The sequence below is a fragment of the Pezoporus flaviventris genome, unplaced genomic scaffold, assembly GCF_033815535.1.
Source record: "Pezoporus flaviventris isolate CSIRO_AGI_PZ_B2104156 unplaced genomic scaffold, CSIRO_AGI_Pfla_v1 ptg000105l, whole genome shotgun sequence".
In the NCBI taxonomy this organism is placed as follows: Eukaryota; Metazoa; Chordata; class Aves; order Psittaciformes; family Psittacidae; genus Pezoporus; species Pezoporus flaviventris.
This window is the reverse complement of record NW_026892653.1, coordinates 33,596-51,730: the sequence shown is the minus strand read 5'-3', so window position 1 is coordinate 51,730 and position 18,135 is coordinate 33,596. Positions and strand designations below refer to the sequence as shown.

General features: G+C 57.4%; 2 protein-coding genes across 2 annotated transcripts in view; one reads left to right on the top strand and one right to left on the bottom strand.

Annotated features, from left to right (window-relative positions):
• FANCA (FA complementation group A) overlaps window positions 1-3,962 on the bottom strand; it is a 36,432-nt gene extending 32,470 nt beyond the window's left edge. The window contains exons 1-5 of the mRNA XM_061477413.1: window positions 3,890-3,962; window positions 3,235-3,344; window positions 2,280-2,352; window positions 1,372-1,514; window positions 983-1,078 (exon numbers count right to left, since the gene is read on the bottom strand). Coding sequence (XP_061333397.1) covers window positions 983-1,078; window positions 1,372-1,514; window positions 2,280-2,352; window positions 3,235-3,344; window positions 3,890-3,929 — 462 coding nt within the window. The 5' untranslated portion in view covers window positions 3,930-3,962. The remainder of the gene's footprint in view (window positions 1-982; window positions 1,079-1,371; window positions 1,515-2,279; window positions 2,353-3,234; window positions 3,345-3,889) is intronic.
• A 6,854-nt stretch (window positions 3,963-10,816) lies between these two features.
• SPIRE2 (spire type actin nucleation factor 2) lies at window positions 10,817-17,609 on the top strand. Its single transcript, XM_061477345.1, has 15 exons — window positions 10,817-11,070; window positions 13,775-13,812; window positions 13,941-14,300; window positions 14,611-14,691; window positions 14,767-14,931; window positions 15,030-15,116; window positions 15,262-15,385; window positions 15,487-15,649; window positions 15,747-15,904; window positions 16,028-16,161; window positions 16,382-16,516; window positions 16,588-16,655; window positions 16,745-16,772; window positions 16,847-16,962; window positions 17,043-17,609. Exons 1-15 carry the CDS (start codon window positions 10,860-10,862, stop codon window positions 17,248-17,250), a joined length of 2,076 nt encoding a protein of 691 aa, XP_061333329.1. The 5' UTR covers window positions 10,817-10,859; the 3' UTR covers window positions 17,251-17,609.
• Window positions 17,610-18,135: the final 526 nt, after the last annotated feature.

Genomic DNA, 18,135 nt, shown 5'->3' with positions numbered 1-18,135 from the left:
ATGCCTCTTTATCCTGGCAGATCAGCCTCTTCCTTGTTTCCCACCAGAGCAGTGAGCAATCAGAACTGCCCCACTCACAAAACATCCTCAACTCTTCTTAGAGCATCACTTATCTTAAGAAAACAAACCACCCAGATGAAATCAAGACAACACATTTGTAAAGCAACACGACCTGTTATCCCCTATCCTTTTTCTCTCAAGCCATTTTCTCCATGAACTCACTTGGGCTTATCACCAATCCCACATAAATGGAGGGATAAACCAGAATACCACTGAATACTGCTGGCAAAACACATAAAGGACTTTTGGGGCCTTGCCACTGCACAGCCAGCTGGGAGGTTCTGCACTGCTTGGTTAATTGACCCAGATTGCTTAGCCCACACAGCAAACCTATGTGTCAACTGATGAGTACTTCAGTGGTAGCAGCAGGGCAGCAAAGCTAAATAGGGAAGAAAATTATACCACCCACAGTGTCTAACTGCAGTGTCACTTCAGATGAGTTTAATCCCATTACCCATGCTGTAACTTCAGGCACTGAAGTGCCATGCCCTTCCCTAGCTGGTTCCTGGTGAGGACCAGCTGTGCCAAGGACAAATGGAAACAGTTCAACATCTCCTCCTCTACTAAGTCCTCTTCAAAGGAGCAAATCATGCTACAGGGGCAATGAACTTGCTTTAAAATAATAAAAAAACAAAGAAAAAACCCACCATAATTCAGTTCATGCTTTTGAAAGTTCAGAAAGACCACAGTCATCCTCAGGAGGAGTTCATGACTGCAGTCAAGCAGAGCAGGGATGAGCAGTGGCAAGACTGCTCTAGATCACCAAAAAACGTGCCAAGGGAACCTGAACAGAATTTACAGCACTTCACTAGTCCATTTAACAGTTATCCATGACCATCATGGGAGAGATGGGGTGAAAACACACTACCACGTTCCACAGGTGAAGTCTAAATGGTCTGTAACACAGCAACATTTCTCTTACCTTCATTTTCCACATTTCTTGACAGAAGAAAGAGCGAGAGAACACATTGTTCGCCAGCAAATCCTTGACTGATTGAAGCAAGGAAGACAACTTTTTCTGGAAGCACCCCAGAAATGAAGCAGAAATAATTTCCTTTGTAAATAACACAGTCTTAGAAAATCAAATTTGTGGCTTTTCCCTGTTTACTGCTTTCTAAAGGGTTGAATAACTAAGAAAATTCATAGGAAAGGCCCAAAGTTTTCATTTTAAGGCTGAACTGAAGGCAATCTGGCTGACATCAGTAACACCTACATGTTTGGGTGACTTTACCAGAATAGATAAACTAGGTTTAAAGTTAAACCTAACATTACTGTTTTCTTGATAAACTAAATGTAAACCTTTTCCCTTACTCTCTGGTCCAAGTTCAGCAGTGGGACTGTAGAGGGACTTGCAGAAGGCTGGCAGATCCGTTCAATGTTGGTAACCACATTTTTGGCTGCCAGTATTGCTGTGGGCACACCCAACCTTGAGGCCTGTTCCCGCAGAACAGAGACTAGGAAAAAAAACACAAAAGAAAAGAAAAAAAAAAAACAACAAACCAGAAAGCTGTCAGTATGGGAGAAAAAAAAGCTTGAAAACGTGACTGTGAAGACAGAAGTCCTAAGTCTTAAACATCTTCCAGCACAGATGTCATTTGTTGCACTGGGCAAGTCACTTCCATTTGCAGGTATCATTCATTTACTGCACATAAAACAGATGCAGAACAACCACAGAGGTGGAACACCCTTGTGAAGCAGATTTCTGTGTTTTAGTCTCATGAGGCTCACAGTAACACTTTCAAATCAAACCATAATACTCCGTGGGGTGCCATCACCAAACAAGTAAGAGACATGTAGAATCATCGTTTAGGTTGGAAAGGACCTTTAAGATCACAGAGTCCAACCATTAACCCATCAGGTTTCTCTTCCAATAGTTTCCCTTCCACAGCAGGTCAGATTGTACCATTTGTTTTGCTTATCAAGATGCATTGTTTGTATCAAATGATAACATTCAAAATACTTGGTCAGTGCTGAATAACATGATTTTATCTGTACCTTTTGTTAACAGAGGCTGTCATGCTTGCAACATGCAGCTCCAACAAAAAAAGGCAAAAAATTACCTGTAAAAATCATGTGGAAAAACAAATAAAAAGCAGCTGGGTGGGACACCAGAACAATGAAAAGAAAGTAAAACTGGCATCACATTTAACAGACAAAAATTCATTACATGAAGAAAGCTTTTTTCCACATCTGCCTCCAATAGATACTCTTTCACTCACCTAAAAATGATTCTGATGGTGTTTCCTGGTGCTCTGGGCCATCCTCTCCAGCTGGCTTGACTGAATCTTGCACCTGCAACCCAAAATCCTAACAGTCTTAGATGTCTGTTACACACATTTACATACCTACACTTTCCAAAGCTCTAGCACTCCTGGGGGCTGGTGCAACTGAAGTGAAATTAACACTCCCAAGCTCCCATATGGTTACGGTAAACCAGAGATTTCAAGGCACCTTACAGGAGACATATGTATAGTTATTATCATTTTATGCAAAGAAAAGGATACAGGTCACCCAACACATCAGCAGCAGCAGCAGGAACAGAATTTCTATCTTTCAAGTCCCTTCTGTGAAGCCACACTGCCATAAATATTTGGTGAAACACGTCAAAACGTTGGATCCTACCCTAGGTAAATGCTCTTTTTATATAGACAAAAGATCTCTAGAGAAAGAAACATCCTTGTGGCTGAACTATGGCAAGTACTGGAGCTGGCTATTGCAGTTACAGAAAAAGCTTTCTCCAGTGGATGAGAAGAGGGTAGAATGTGGCCAACTCAGAATACTGGCTCATGTGTCTGTACAGGCAGATTACACAGGTTTTCGTAAAGACAGTCACATTAGTTGAAAGTAATTGGCAATTCAGAGGAAACCCAAGTCTCTCTTGATTTCCTCCTATTCTGTACTCATAAGAAGCCAGTTCTGACCCCAAGGAAAAGGGGCTGGATTTTTCCTCTCACAAATCCAAACCATGCCTAACCATTTTTAGTCTGTAACAATAAAATACAGAAAAATCAAGGAAAAATAAAATAACAATCTCTGTTTTTTTCTTTCCATGTATCATGAGAACGGTGCTTCCAGGGCATCCACTCTACAGCTGCCCTAGGAAGAACACCTCCAACTGGGATCTCTCACCATCCCCCAGCCTGGCCTCTACACCCCAAACCACCCCACTCCTACCTCCAGGAGGAAGTCATTCAGGTTCTGATGGTGATCCAGAAGGCGCAGTGCTGCTTCCTGAAGCTCTGCTGGGCTTCCAAAGGCACTTTTCCGTTTCCTGGCTCTCCCTGCTGAGAAGTTGGGTTTATTTTATAACCCTAGCTTGCTCTGGCAGCCCCCCTGAGGACACCTCCCTCTCTTTGCTGCCATATCACACACCACTGAGAGGGCAAAGGCAGGCCCAGGCTGACTGTCATTATCCAGCAGCATGCCAGGAGCAGCACGGGATGTTTGGGTATGGTTCGACGGGCAGCTCTGCAGGCAAAGCCCCACGGCCTTTCACCACGAGCAGCCCATGTCAGGCACTGTCAGCCTGCAAAGGCCCTTGGCACCAAGCATCCACAGCGGTGCCCTGACACCACCACCCTAGGGCAGTACCCGCGTCAGGGCCACCAGGTTTTGGAGCAAGGGTTATGAGCGGAGCAGGGCTGAGAAGGAGCTGAGGTGAGGTGAGGTGAGGGGCCGCCAGCAGCCCAGAGCACCGCGGAGCCTGGAGAATGAGGGGTGCACGAAGGCAGAGAGGGAACATTCAATCCTCCCTCCGCTGTCCCTGCAGGAGGCACCGGGACAAGACATCCCCCAGCGCGGCACCGGGGCCGCCTCAGCCCGCACCTACCCAGCAGGGCCCGCCACGTCCCGCAGCCAGAGCCCGCCATGACAGCGACACCGCCGCTTCCCGCCAAACAAACCCGCCCGCTCTGCGCCGCCATTGGCTGCCCCCGGCGGAGGCCGCCGCTGGCCATTGGTTGGAAGCGCGGCGTGGACCCGCCCACCCGTCCGCCATGTTGGTAGTGGCGGAGGCGGCGGCTGCCATTTTGGGGAGGGCGGTCAGTGTGGATGGCAGCGGGTAGCTGCTGTGTCAGGCCGTGGGACCACCCCGGCTGAGGGGGAAGACGCTGGTAGAGGGCATGGTCAGAGGGGAATGCTCTCCACAGCGGCTGTTTGTGGCAGTGTGAGTGGTGCAGGGGTAGCTCAGGCTGCAGCCGTGACATGGCGGCCAGAAGAAGGACTTTTCCCTCACAGGCCCTGAGGGGAAGCTGCCTGCTTGTGAGGGGCTTAGCACAGCAGCGACAGACAGGAACCCCCCCCCGGGCTGCCCGGTCCAGGCCACGAGGGCTGGGGACATCCTTCCGTGCCTCAGACCACTTTCTGATGCAGCATTCCCAGGAGCAGCGCTGTCAGACACAGCATTTCCCTGCTCCTGGGGTGTCCTGGTTATCTTGAGCACTGGACCCGTTGCCCTGTATGCACACAAGGTATTTGTTTGTGCCAGGTTCACACAAACAGGGTGCTGGGTGGTATCCCACAGAGCTAGTACTCCTACCATAATTTCACCTATTTATACAGTTCAGCTCAGGTTAGTAAGTCCCTGTAACCCTCCAACCATTTAACAACTTGACAATTATTTTTCATGCAGTTACATAATTGATTCCTTACTATGCATACTCAGGAAAAGGTCTTTTAACCCGGGCTTGGGTCTTTTGACTTGAAGGTGTGATTTTTATTATTCTATTGAGAATAGTTCATGTAAAAGACACCCTAATGTTGTGCTGACCATCAAAGCCATGCCTTAACAATGTCCATGTGTTTTCAGGATGTACCATCTGCAATGATAGTTCTTTCTGAGATTCATTAGCCGTTTCTTAACTGCCTATGCATGGCCAAAGCATCCTCCCCAGCTGACAATGCTCTTTGTTAGTCAGTATTGTTCCCAGGTCATCCTGACCTTTTAGGAGGCCCATTATCTGTTCAAGCTTTTCCATAGTGACACAAATACCAGTTGTTTAACTGTGTGTACTTTGAGCAACCTGGTATAGTGGAAGGTGTCCCTGCCTGTGGCAGGGGTTGGAACTGGAAGAGCTTTAAGGTCTCTTCCAAACCCAAACCATTCCGTGATTCTATGATAACATAAGTCCCTTTTTTTTTTTAACTGTATTTTAGCTATATTCCATTTTTTTTTAGCTAAAGATGCCTACACCATCCTTGCAGACAGCTTGCGTGGTGAAACAGGCCCCATGTAGTCCTGCTTCCTTGGGAGCAAGGGTGCTGTGTGCTGAGAAGGGGACAAGAGGAGGCTGGAATTCCCAAGGAGACAAATCACCAGCCACATGCAGCCAGGTATTGCTGAAGGCCTTAAGGGCTGCAAAGGGAGCAGCATGGAATTCCCACAGGGATTTTGCCTGGTTACCTCTCCTCTGATCCTTCCTGAAGGTGAAGCGTTGCTGGCTGGCTGCCGTTAGCATGCCCTGCAGAGTGCTGGGAGCATGAAGTGGTAAGTTGTTTGGAGAAGGATGGCAGGGTATGGGCAGGTGAACAACCCCAGGGTGCTCCCTGTTGCTGCTGTTTGCAGAAGTTGGAGTTGTTGTGCTGGCATTGGCCGTGGGATGGTTTTATTGCAGTGCTGGCCTCAGGAGCACATGAGTCAGCAGCACTCACTGCCGGGAGCCAGAGAAATCCCTTCCTGGAGAAAACCCTTCCCGGCAGTGCTGGCGAGAGACTCTGGGTCCTGCCGCCATGCCAGGGAAGCTGCTGGAAGTCACCACAGCACCGAATTGTGGCTTGGAGACCACAAGTGAAACCCTTTCCAGAATCACGTTTCTGAATCGCTTTAAGCCCCCAATGCCACCCTCAAGCTTGTGGTAGCCCAGGTTTTGGAGGGGCACATCAAAAGAAGGAGCGTTTGTTTCCTCTGCAGCCAGTGGCTCAGTGAGCTCTGGTGCTCGCTGGAGAGCTCTGAGCTGGCAAAGCAAACCAAACCCTGCTCCACAGCAACCCTGTGGTTGGGGGCACATATGCTGAAAGCAGGTGACCTGTGCAGAGGCATGGAGATGAGGTGGTAGCAGCTGAAGGAGCAGGGCTGTGGGACCTGGCACCTCTGTGTTGTCCCTGGGAAAGCACAGCCAGGGGAAGCAAACTCCAAGGGGCGAGGGAGTACTTGGGGGTCAATAAGAGGGAATTGAGGAGAGCAGACGGAGGTTAGAGCCAGTAATTAACTTGATTAAGAAGCCGGAAAGAGGACTCATCTACAATGGAATTAAATATTTGCATCAGGAAGGGAAGGGAAGAATTTGCCTGTGAACATCCTGGAGATAAGCAGGGAAGGAGAAAAGGAATTACTCAGCAAGGTACAAACAGAGAGTGTAGGATGGGACAGGGAGGGGAAGCTGCTTGTCCCTGAGCTCTACGGTCAGCACTGTGCAGTTCAGGGGTCTCAGGTGAGCTCCTACCTCCAGGACATGTCCCAGGAACTTGGGGGGCTTATGGCACTGGGATGTCTCCTGCCCTGTCTTCCCCAAGCACCCCGGCTCACTGTGGAGAGCCCGGTAGCAGAGCCATTGCCTACAGAGGGAATGGAACAGAAAAGGTCTCTCTTATTACTACTGCTGGAGGTCTCTCTGGCCTCACTGTTACACTGCTGTGCCAAGAGCTGTGCTCACTTTTAATCCTTCACTTTGTTATCTGTGAGGTACACTGAGTTAATGCAGTCTGCACAGAGAATTGGTTTTAATTAAAATATTAATGAAGGAGACTCAAGAAAGGAAAAGAAGCTTTAACAAACTCTGTGATTTCATCTGTCTGCCTCTTCAGCCTGCTGTGGTGCGTCACTCTCCTCCTGCAGCAGTGCAGATCTGGCAGAGCCCAGTGGTGCTGGGCAGAAGGACTAGCTGTGAGAGCAGGGTCCAGCTCAAACCAGGGCATTTGTGCTTTTGCAAAGGGGTCCCCCAGCATGGCTCGCCCTGGCAGGGCGTCAGGCCTGGACCTGGGGCTTCTGGGGTGCTCCAGTTGTTTATTCATGCAGAGAATAAGGGGACTGAGGAGTTCTTCCAGTGTCTGTGCCCTGGGAGCCTAGTGCCTCCTTGGCAGACAGCAATGTTGCAGACCCACTTCTGCCCCAGAGCGGGGTGGAGGGCAGCAGTAGGGAATGCATCAGGAGTTCTCAGTCTCAGAAAAGGGGCTCAAATGACTCGGAGTTGGCTGGGGTGTTTCAAGGAACCAGAAGGTCTTGGAGCAGCGAGTGCTGCTGGGCACAGTCAGGGACTTGTCTCTGGTTTAACCAAAGAAGAAAAAATGGGGTGAAACCACCACCATGATGGTCAAACCAATGAGAAATGCTCTGAGGGGATGTGGAGAGGTGCAGCTGAGAGCTCAGCATTGCTGTCCAGAGCCAGGGGCAGCACGTCAGACAGACACACTAGGAAGCTCCTCATGCTCCGGCCACATCTGAGGCCAGCATGCAGCAAGAGCAATCTGCCTTGTCAAACCCCCCTCTTCATGGCCCTCAGTTTATTGCAGCATCTAAGGGACATGGGGTAGGTGCATCCCACCCCACGAGTGCTCTGCGTGCTTATCTCAGGTTCCTGTGGCTTTTTAGGGAAATTGTTTTGCATGTGACAGATGAAACCCATGTGAATGCATTACTCACAAACAAACAAAGCATGCAGCACGCAGCCCTGCTGCAGGCTGGTGGGGAAGGCTCTGCCCTCTGTCCCAACTCTGTGGCTGTCTCGCTGCAACATGTCCTGATTCAGTGCCAGCGGTGTCAGGGAGCTGGGAAGTCTAACCCACCTGTACTGCTCTGCAACCATTCCCAACCTGGTAATTTTTTTTTCCACATTTCTTTAATTTTTAATTGTATTTCCCCTGTGCACATACACACTTGGCTTTTTGTTTCGATTTTTTCCAAGACAGTAGCCTTTAATTACAACTTGATTTCATATTAATTACAGTTTTACCCAAAGCAAAAGGCTTTGTGCTTTGTAATTCAAATGCATTCCCCATTACTTCTGCAGGTTGGGTTATCGCCTCCTTCAAATGCCGCACATCCTCCCTGCTCCTGTTGCTGACGGTGCCGCCCTGGCTGTGTCCGCAGGGGGTGCGGGAAAGTCAGCAGCCGGCTCAGCACGGTGCGGATCTGTGGTGGGCAGCAGAAGCAGCTTTCCTCCCTCTAAAGGTGCTTCCCAAGCAGGCTTCGAAGCCAGATGATTACAGGGTAAATGTTGCATTCAAATCTCCCTTGTTGGTGTGGAAAGCCAGAGCCAGACCAGCATCCCAGCCAAGAGCTGCTCCATGTGCAACGTGCGGATCTAGCTGAGGCTGAGGCCAGCACTGGGCCCCTGACCCCTGCAATGTGTTCTTACCCCAGTGATGGTGTGCTTGAGCAATCCCAGAGATGCATGGCCAGTTTGGATCACGTGTATCCCTCCTCCCCCTTCCCAAACCCCAAAACACCACACAGGGCTCCATTTCCCAGCTGTCCAACCCTGTTCTCCCATTCTCTTCCCCAAAGATGGAGCTGACAGTGCTCAGGTTCTCTGAGAAGAGCACTGGAGGGCATTTCCCTTCCTTGGTGTTGCAGGAACTGACTCTTTGCTGGAGGACTCCATCCCCAGGGCAGCTTTTGAGCCGTGTGGGAAAGCTGGCACTCATGTGTCAGCTCTGTCCCTCTCCCAGCCATGCCAGCAAGGCTCTGGTGTTCATGCTCATGGATTAATGTAGCTGAGACAGGGTTTTATGCTCCTTCCATCATGGAAATGGGAAGCTCATCATCACAAGAACTTTAATTTGCTCTGTCTGACCTTTCAGCTCCCATTTTATCTGTGCCTGCCCACCAGGCACGTAGGCTTTGTTGGACAGCCACTGGGAACTCAGGTGCTGGGGGTAAGCCATGCCCCATGGCTATCTCTGTGTCATGGCCACCACATCCCTTATGGTGGGGTGTTCACCAGTGGTGCCCTACACGTCACGCCCAGCACTCATCCTGTCATGTGCTCAGCAGCCCATGCCCTGGGGGTACCCACATCCTGCACCCTGTGCCCTGGGAGCACCCATGTCTTATGCCCTGCATCCCATGCCCCAGGGGCACCCATGTCCTGCACCTGAACCCCATCATATGCCCTGCACCCTGGGGGCACCCACGTTCTGAACCTTGTACCCAGTCCTGCACCCTGCAACCCATTACACGCACTACACTAGACACCCTGCACCCCGATTCTCCATCCTGGAAGCTTGGGCAGCTTGTACCGAGTTGCACTGTATCGTACTGAGCCTTACCATGTTGTACTGTGCTGTACTGAGCCTTACCGTGCCATACCAAGGCTTACTGTGCTGTACTGAGCTGGACTGAACTTTACCATGCTGTAGCAAGCTGTACTGAGCCTTACCATACCCTACCAAGCCATACCGAGCTGTACTGACCCTTATTGTGCCATCCCAAGCCATACCATGCAGCACGGAGCTGCACGAGCCCTGTACCGAGTTGCACTGTCCTGTACCAAGCCGCACTGTTCTGTAACAAGCTGTACCGAGCAGCACCGTGCCATACCAAGCTGTACCGACCCGCACCGTGCTGCACCGAGCTGTACCGACCCACACCGTGCTATACCAAGCTGTACTGACCCACACTGCTATGCCAAGCTGTACCAACCCGCACCGTGCTATATGAAGCTGTACTGACCTGCACCGTGCCGCACCAATCTGTACGAACCCGCACCGTGCTGCACCAAGCTGTACCGACCCACACCGTGCTATACCAAGCTGTACCGACCCACACTGTGCTGCACCAAGCTGTACCGACCCACACCATGCTATACCAAGCTGTACTGACCCGCACTGCTATACCAAGCTGTACCAACCCGCACCGTGCCATACCAAGCTGTACTGACCTGCACCGTGCCGCACCAAGCTGTACCAAGCTGCACCATGCTATACCAAGCTGTATTGACCTGCACCGTGCCATATCAAGCTGTACCGACCCACACCATGCCGTACCAATCTGTACCGACCCGCACCGTGCTGTACCAAGCTGTACCAACCCGCACCGTGCCATACCAAGCTGTACCGACCCACACCGTGCCGTACCAATCTGTACCGACCCGCACCGTGCCGTACCAATCTGTACCGACCCACACCATGCCGTACCAATCTGTGCCGACCCGCACTGTGCCGTACCAATCTGTACCGACCCACACCATGCCGTACCAATCTGTACCGACCCACACCATGCCGTACCAATCTGTGCCGACCCGCACTGTGCCGTACCAATCTGTACCGACCCGCACCGTGCCGTACCAAGCTGTACCAACCCGCACCGTGCCGTACCAAGCTGTGCCGACCCGCACCGTGCCGTACCAATCTGTACCGACCCGCACCGTGCCGTACCAATCTGTACCGACCCGCACCGTGCCGTACCAAGCTGTACCGACCCGCACCGTGCCGTACCAATCTGTACCGACCCGCACCGTGCCGTACCAATCTGTACCGACCCGCACCGTGCCGTACCAAGCTGTGCCGACCCGCACCGTGCCGTACCAATCTGTACCGACCCGCACCGTGCCGTACCAAGCTGTGCCGACCCGCACTGTTTCTCCCGGAGCGGCCGTCGGCGGCGGGCGGTGCCGCAGGCGGGGCCGAGCCTCGGTCGCTGGGGGCGGTCCTCTCCGCCGCCAACCTCTCCGCTCGTCTCCGCTCCGCCGCGCCCCCCCCCCCCCCCCATCCCCGCGCCCGCCCCTCCCGGGGCCCCGCCCGCCCGTGCGGCGGTGGCGGCGGCGGCAGCAGCGGCGGCGGCGGCGGCGCGCGGGGATGGGGCCATGGCGCGCGCGGGCGGCGGGGCACCGCGGGAGCTGTCCCTGGAGGAGGTGCTGAAGTGCTACGAGCAGCCGCTGAACGAGGAGCAGGCCTGGGCGCTCTGCTTCCAGAGCTGCCGCGCCGCCGCCGCCGCTCCCCCCGCCGCGCCGCTCCGCACCGCCGACATCCGCCTCCAAGGAGACGGCTCCGTCGTCCTTCCCGCGCCGCCGCCCGGTGAGCAGAGCGACCGCCGCAACGCGGGGTGGGGCTACCGGCACTTAACCGGCACCGGCAGGGGGTGCTGTACCGCGCCGACAGCGCCGGGGAGAAGCGGGGTACCGGCGAGAAGGGGGGGGGGGGACACCCACAGCGGCTCCCCGAGGCGGGAGGGAGCGGTACCGGTGGAGGAGAACCGGTACCGGCAGCGGGGGAACGACGGGGGAAGCGGCACCGGCAAGGAGGGGGGCAGCAGGCACCGGCGGCACCGGCAACAGGGAACCGGTGCGTGTCTGGGGCACCGGCTGCCGGGGTGCAGCGCCGGAGAGACTGGAAGGCACCGGGGAGCCGGAAGACGGCACTGGCAGGGACGGGGGTGAAGCCCCAGCCCCAGTCAGGCAATGGGGACCGACATCTGCACCGGCGCTGGTACTGCGGGTATGGGTGCGGGTGGTGGCCGGTGACTCGGCGGTGTCATCGGCACTAGCACCGGCACCGGCAGGGCCCGTCTGGGTGAGCCGGTGAGGCAGGACCCGGAGCGTGGGATGCACAGGGTGCCCATGGTTGCAGGGCTCACCGGGCCAGACCCGCCGTGGGGCTGCAGGACGCCGAGCCAGGGTAGGCAGGACACATGGCAAGGACAGACCCGGGGACACACACCTACACACACACCTGTACACAGCACACCCACCGCGCACGCCTGAACACTCGGAGCCCGCAGGGGACCCGGTCCTCAGCTCAGTGTGTCACCGCGGGGCTCCCCCCCGGCCCTCGCCCTCTCCCGGCGACCCGGGAGCAGCCTCGTGGGGCAGCACCAGCACCGTCCCTGACCTTCGGACCCACGGCCGTGCCCTCTCTGCGGGCGGTTGGTGCTGCTGGGCAGGGCTGTGGTGGTTACAGGCTGTAATTAAGCTCGGCCGGCTGCCAGCAGCGATGCCGGGTGCTCAGTGCAGCGAGGGCACCCCTGCGCCTAATGACAGAGTGCGGCACACGGCTTCAGGTGTCTCGCCCCGCGGGGAGGCTGTTGTGCCCAGTGACGGTGTCCGGTGCTCAGCGCTGCCGGACGCTGCGGGGCTTCCTGGGGGCTCATGGACAGGCAGGGATGCTGCGGTGTCACTGCTTGTCCTTGCCCATGGCCGGGCAGGGGATGCTCCTGGCGGCAGGAAGATGAGCGTGGAGTTGGGAGATGGGGAGCAGGACAGGGGCAGTCCATAGAGGCCTGGGTGTGTGGGGCAGCTCCATGCTCAGGGCAGGGCCACACACAGGTATGGTATGTGCCCGTGGTGGCTGGGCATGGTGTGGTCACACCAGCTCCACCAGTTGCACATGGCTCTCTGAGCCACCAAGCCAGCGCCACTGTGCCAGCCCTGCTCCCAAGTCCCTCCCATGGCAACAGAGCCATCTCCCCAGGAACCTGTGTGTACCCCTCACACCAAAGCCCAGAGCTGGAAGGTCTCTGGATGCCTCCCAGTACCACTGCTTGTGGTGTCACTTGCCTGGCCCATGGCTCAGCACCTCCACCTGAGCACAGGGCTGGATCTTGTCTGGGTAAACCAGCAGCACCTGCTTGAGCCGATCCAACTGTCCACCCCATAGGAACTCCCTGCCCAAGCAGCTGGAGGGAGCTCAGCCCATCAGCATGGCACTCAACATGTTTGCTGAGCCATGGCAAGCAGGAGGGGACTCCAGCCAGGCTCTGGGTCCAGATATCAGTGTCCCAGGGGATGTACTGCTGCATCCTCCCTCAGCCAGGGCAGAACATCCCAGCGTTGGCACAGCAGCAGGAGCCAGGCACGGCCATGGAGCACAGGGGTGATGTTAGGCTCATGTGTGGCCCCATGGTGGAGCTGGACCCTGTGCCTACACTGTTCCAACTGCCCTTCCCAAGCAGCACCCGGCCTGGCTGGCACACGGCCGGCACATCCTCACAGCTGCCGCTTGCTGCCGCATTGATGAGCTAAATGGAGAGCTAATGGCCATCGCTCCCCTGGGCCGGGGAAGCAGCTCTGCTGCTGCTGTTGGGAAAGCAGAGCCAGGGGCCCTGGGGCACGGACCTCGGGGACGCTGCAAAAGCCAGTCCTGCTCCTCTTCCCATGGCCACGGCTGCTGGGAGGATGTGAGCTGCCCACAAGCTGGGCTTGTGCATGTGTGGGCACAGAGCTCTGTGAGTCTGTGCATGATGCTCCAGCACTGCTGGCTCTGCAGTGGAGAGCAGCGTTGTTTATTGGGCACAGCCTGTCACTGCATCCCACACTGGGCACAAGGGCCATGTCCTGTCTGTGATCTGCATCCCTGCCTGATGGTGCCCACACTGCTGGTGCCCGCAGCCCAGAGGAGTGCAGGGGGCATTTCTGTGTGAGTGCATAGCTCTCAGCTCTCTCCAGCCCCAGGAATGAGGGGTAAGGGGGTGACTCTGCCCCTACCATGTGCCTCCTGGGTTCGGCCAGAGGCAGCAGGGCCAAGTGGCTGGTGCCTGTTTGGGCTCAGCACACAGGTCCCCATTGTCCTGTGGAGCTGTGTGCTGAGACCAGGTCAGGATGGGACAAACTGAGGATGCAAGTCCCAGCTTGGGGCAGCAGTTGATGGTGCTGGGACCCACTCAGGGTAGTCCCACAGTACCCTGTGCCTGGGGCTCGGTGGGTGCAGCATCCCTGGGGTGTGGGACAGGGGGTAATGGTGATGGGGCTGCAGGTACCAGTGGTGACTCTCTTCCTCCCCACAGAGCTGCCCCTGCTGCTTACACCCTCTGCTGAAGCCCAGGTATGTGGTTCTGGACATGGGGTGCAGCAGGGGGGTGAGACCCAGCACCAATGGCTAGGGGGGCAGCTGGTGCTGGTCGTGTGTGCTGAGGGGCTCCCCACGGTGCAGCCAGTGCTGTCTCCCCTCAGATGGTGCAGTCGTTGGGCTTCGCCATCTACCGTGCACTGGACTGGGGGCTGGACGAGAACGAGGAGCGTGAGCTGAGCCCGCGGCTGGAGCAGCTCATCGACCTGATGACCAACAGCGACTCGGAGGACAGCGGCTGCGGCACAGCCGACGAGGGCTATGGGGGGCAGGAGGAGGAGGAGGAGGGGGGCGAAGGGCCGCTGCGCGCCGTGCGCACCTTCGGGCAGGCCATGCGGTGCTGTGCCGCGCGCCTGGGTGACCCCGCTGAGGCGCAGGCACACTACCAGGCTGTCTGCCGCGCTCTCTTTGCCGAGACCGTGGAGCTGAAAGCCTTCCTCGCCAAGATCCGCGATGCCAAGGAGGTGAGTGTGGGTGCCCACCGGCATGGCCAGCCCCACTGCCTGGCCAGGAAACCATCCATAGGCCCAAATCACTGGGGTGAGCACGGCACAGCCCTCTGCCCACCCTGACCATTTGGCAGTACACTCTCTCCCAAGGCACTGTGCTGTGGCACTGCCAGCTCCAACCTGCCATGGTGGGTGCTGGCAGGGCTGGATTGTAGCAGGGATTGTGGTGCTTAGGGGTGCACATGAGTGCTACGGCCCTGTGGCATGGTCCTGGCTGGACCCTTGGTGCCACCAGGGCAAGTGATGATGTCTTGTGTGGTGGCAGATGCTGCAGAAGCTGAAGGAGGACGAGGAAGCGGAGGAACGGCCGGTGGCAGAGCTGGGCAGCCTGCGCAACACCGACTGGGTACGGCGGCGTGGCTGGGCGCCGGGGCTGTGCCAGGACTGTGCTGGGGCTTACACCGTGTCCAAACCCCCCCAGGCCCGGCTGTGGGTACAGCTGATGCGGGAGCTGCGGCACGGTGTGAAGCTGAAGAAGGTGCAGGAGAAGCAGTTCAACCCCCTGCCCACCGAGTACCAGCTCACCCCCTTTGAGATGCTCATGCAGGACATCCGTGCCCGCAACTACAAGCTTCGCAAGGTCATGGTGAGTGTGGCCAGGCTGGCCCGTGTCAGTTCCCTGTCCTGTCACTGTGCTGGCCTTGGCACTGACACTGCCCATGGCCCCTCTGCCCTCTCTCCCAGGTGGATGGAGACATCCCTCCCCGGGTGAAGAAGGATGCCCATGAGCTCATCCTTGACTTCATCCGCTCCCGGCCCCCACTAAAGCAGGTGAGTGCCAACACCAGGACACCTCCGTGGCATGGCAGTGCCTGGCCTGGGGTTGGTGGGTCTCATGGGTGCCATCCTCACCCTGAGTGCAGGTCAGCACCCAAGCTGCAGCCACTGCTTGAGGTCCTATCTCTGTGTCCCGCAGGCGTCAGAGCGTCGGCTGCGACCGCTGCCCCAGAAGCAGAGGACACTCCACGAGAAGATCCTGGAGGAGATCAGGCAGGAGAGGAAGCTTCGGCCTGTGGAGATGCCATACCGTGGACAGAAAGGTGCCAGAACTACTCCCCCTGCCATATGGGGCTGCCAGTGATGTGCCCACCACCAGGGCAGGTCCCTGTTCTTCTGTGACTGAGCTCCATCCCCATCACAGGCTACAGCTCCCTCCCCTGCATCCCTCATGCCTGCTCGGGCCGCCTGGCCTCCAGCTCCTGCCTCGAGCTGTCCCGGTGCCCAGTGAGTGCCACGCCGGTGTGCCCACGGCCCCGTGTCCTGCTCAAGGCACCCACCCTGGCCGAGATGGAGGAGATGAACATCTCCGAGGCAAGAGAGGAGACCTGGCAGGAGGATGGAGGTCGGGGGGACACAGGAGGTTCTGAGGGGACAAGGGGTTCCCCAGGGTGATGTGGTGACCTTGCAGGAGGAGGACTCTCCAGGCACAGAGGTGCCGCTGAAGCGGGACCGCTCCTTCTCAGAGCATGACCTGGCACAGCTGCAGAGCCAGATGGGGGTTGGCCAGGCTGCACCCCAAGAGCCAGAGCCGCTGCAGCCCGAGCCCCGGCCCCGCTCAGGTACCCACCAGGGGTCCCCCAGCACCACACCAGCCCCATCCCCAGGGTGGCCATGGGTGCCCTGTGGCAGAGGTGGCACTGGGCAGTGTGGCAGTGCTATGACGTTCCCATCTCTCCCCACAGGCTCTGTCCCCGCTAGCTGCCACCCACTGCCGGACAGCTCAGCACCACCCCGGACTGCCCTCGGTGCCGTGGAGGAGAGGCCAGAGGATGGATCCAGTACTGCTCCTAGCACCAGCTCCAAGCACCTCTGGCTGGTGAGTGCTGGTGTGGGGCTGGGACACTGTGCGAGCATGACTATGGGTCCACAGCAGCCCAGCATGAAGGCACAGGGTGGTTCATGGGATCTGCATCTAGAAGCACACTATGACCTGTGCCTATGCTGGGATGCTCTGCCCATGGCACAGGGATGCTCCAGGCCATGCCCTGGGCCACGGCCTTGCAGCAGACCAGGCTGACATTCCCCCTCACCCGCAGGAGTTCAGCCACCCCGTGGAGAGCCTGGCCCTCACCGTGGAGGAGATGATCAACGTGCGCAGGGTGCTGGTCAAGGCTGAGATGGAGAAGTTCCTGCAGAGCAAGGAGCTGTACAGCAGCCTGCGGAAGGGGAAGGTGGGACCTGGGGCTGGAGGGGCTGAGTGCTGCCCGCCCGGCCCCCGGCTCTCACCCTGCTTTGCCCACAGGTCTGCTGCTGCTGTAGGACCAAGTTCCCCCTCTTCTCCTGGCCTGCAGCATGCCTCTTCTGCAAGCGGTAAGCACCACACCACGCCATGGGGCTGGGAGCGTGCCAGGAGGGTGCCTGTCACGGCCCCACTCACCGACCTCTTTCTGTGTCCCCAGCTCTGTCTGCAGCTCCTGCAGCCTGAAGGTAAGGATGCCACCATGTCCCTGTCCTGCCCCTACCCCATCCCCATCCCACCCTGACCCCTACACACCCGGCAGATGAAGATGCCCTCCAAGAAGCTGGCTCATATCCCCGTCTACGCGCTGGGCTTTGAGAGCCTCCCAGGCTCGCTGCTGGCCAAAGCCCTGCCGCTGCGGAGGAGAGAGACCTTCCAGTGAGTCCTGCAGCCCTAAGCCTTCCTCCCCTCTCCTCCTCCACCTCGGGCTGTGGCTGACCATGTGCCCTGTTCCACAGCTCCCTCTCGGGCACGTGCTGGCGCCGGGTGGAAGAGGAATTCCCCCACATCTATGCCCAGGGCTCGGTCCTGCGCGATGTCTGCAGTGACTGCGCTGGCTTCGTCACCGACGTCATCTGCTCCAGCCGCCGCAGCGTGGCTGTCCTCAACGCCGCACCACGCCGCGCCAAGGCTCGCTCCCTCTACTGTGACTCCTGGCACAAGTGAGGGGCGCAGATCCCACTGGCGGCCACCCAGATGTACATATATACATAGGACATATACGTACAGCCTCTATATTTATATACCTTATGGACCAGGGGGAGGCGAGGCACAGTGACATGATAGCCGCCTGCTGTCCCCCCTGTCCTCTCATATCCCCGCCACCGGCAGGACGCTGCAATGGCTACTGTGGGGATAGGTCCTGCCGCGGGGCACCCTCCATTGCCCATTACCCTCAACATCCACCTCCCCCCATCCCTGCTTCTGTGCCAAGCCCTGGCTGTGCCGGGGCAGCCAGTGCCGGGGGGCTGGCACGGATGCTCTGTATGTGCCCACCCCGGCTAATAAACCTGCTAGGCTGCCCCCGGGGCTGCGTGGCTGGTCCTAACTCGGGTCCTGGGTGGGTGAAGAAGCTGGGGTGGGGGGTGCTGGGTGTCCCACGCCACCGTGGACTGCTTGATCACGTGTATCCACCCCGGCCATCCTCCCTTTACCTGTCCCAGGCTGTGCCCCACTCGTGATCCCATGAGAACATCCCTGCTGCCCCATTCCCATGCCCTGAAACTGGCCCCCTGCCCCCTGTGTGCCCGGGACACCCCCGCCTGCCCCCTATGCCCCCTGTGTGGCCGGGACACCCCCGCCTGCCCCCCGTGTGCCCGGGACACCCCAGCCTGCCCCCTGTGCCCCCTATGTGCTGAGGACACCCCCGCCTGCCCCCCGTGTGCCCGGGACACCCCAGCCTGGCCCCCGTGCCCCCTGCGCCCCGCAGAGCCTGCCCTGGGGTCGCCCCCACGCCCCCAGGCTGTGACCCCGCCACGACCCCGCCGGGAACCCGTGGGCATGCGCACATTGCCACGCCCCCAGCCCGCGGCACATTTCTCGCGGTGCGCC

Excerpts from the sequence above, each read along its gene's own strand:
- SPIRE2 (XM_061477345.1), top strand. The coding sequence starts at position 10,860 with ATGGCGCGCGCGGGCGGCGGGGCACCGCGGGAGCTGTCCCTGGAGGAG. Across the intron at positions 14,301-14,610 it reads AGATCCGCGATGCCAAGGAG|ATGCTGCAGAAGCTGAAGGA; the intron begins GTGAGTGTGGGT and ends GTGTGGTGGCAG. Across the intron at positions 16,773-16,846 it reads GCAGCTCCTGCAGCCTGAAG|ATGAAGATGCCCTCCAAGAA; the intron begins GTAAGGATGCCA and ends CACACCCGGCAG.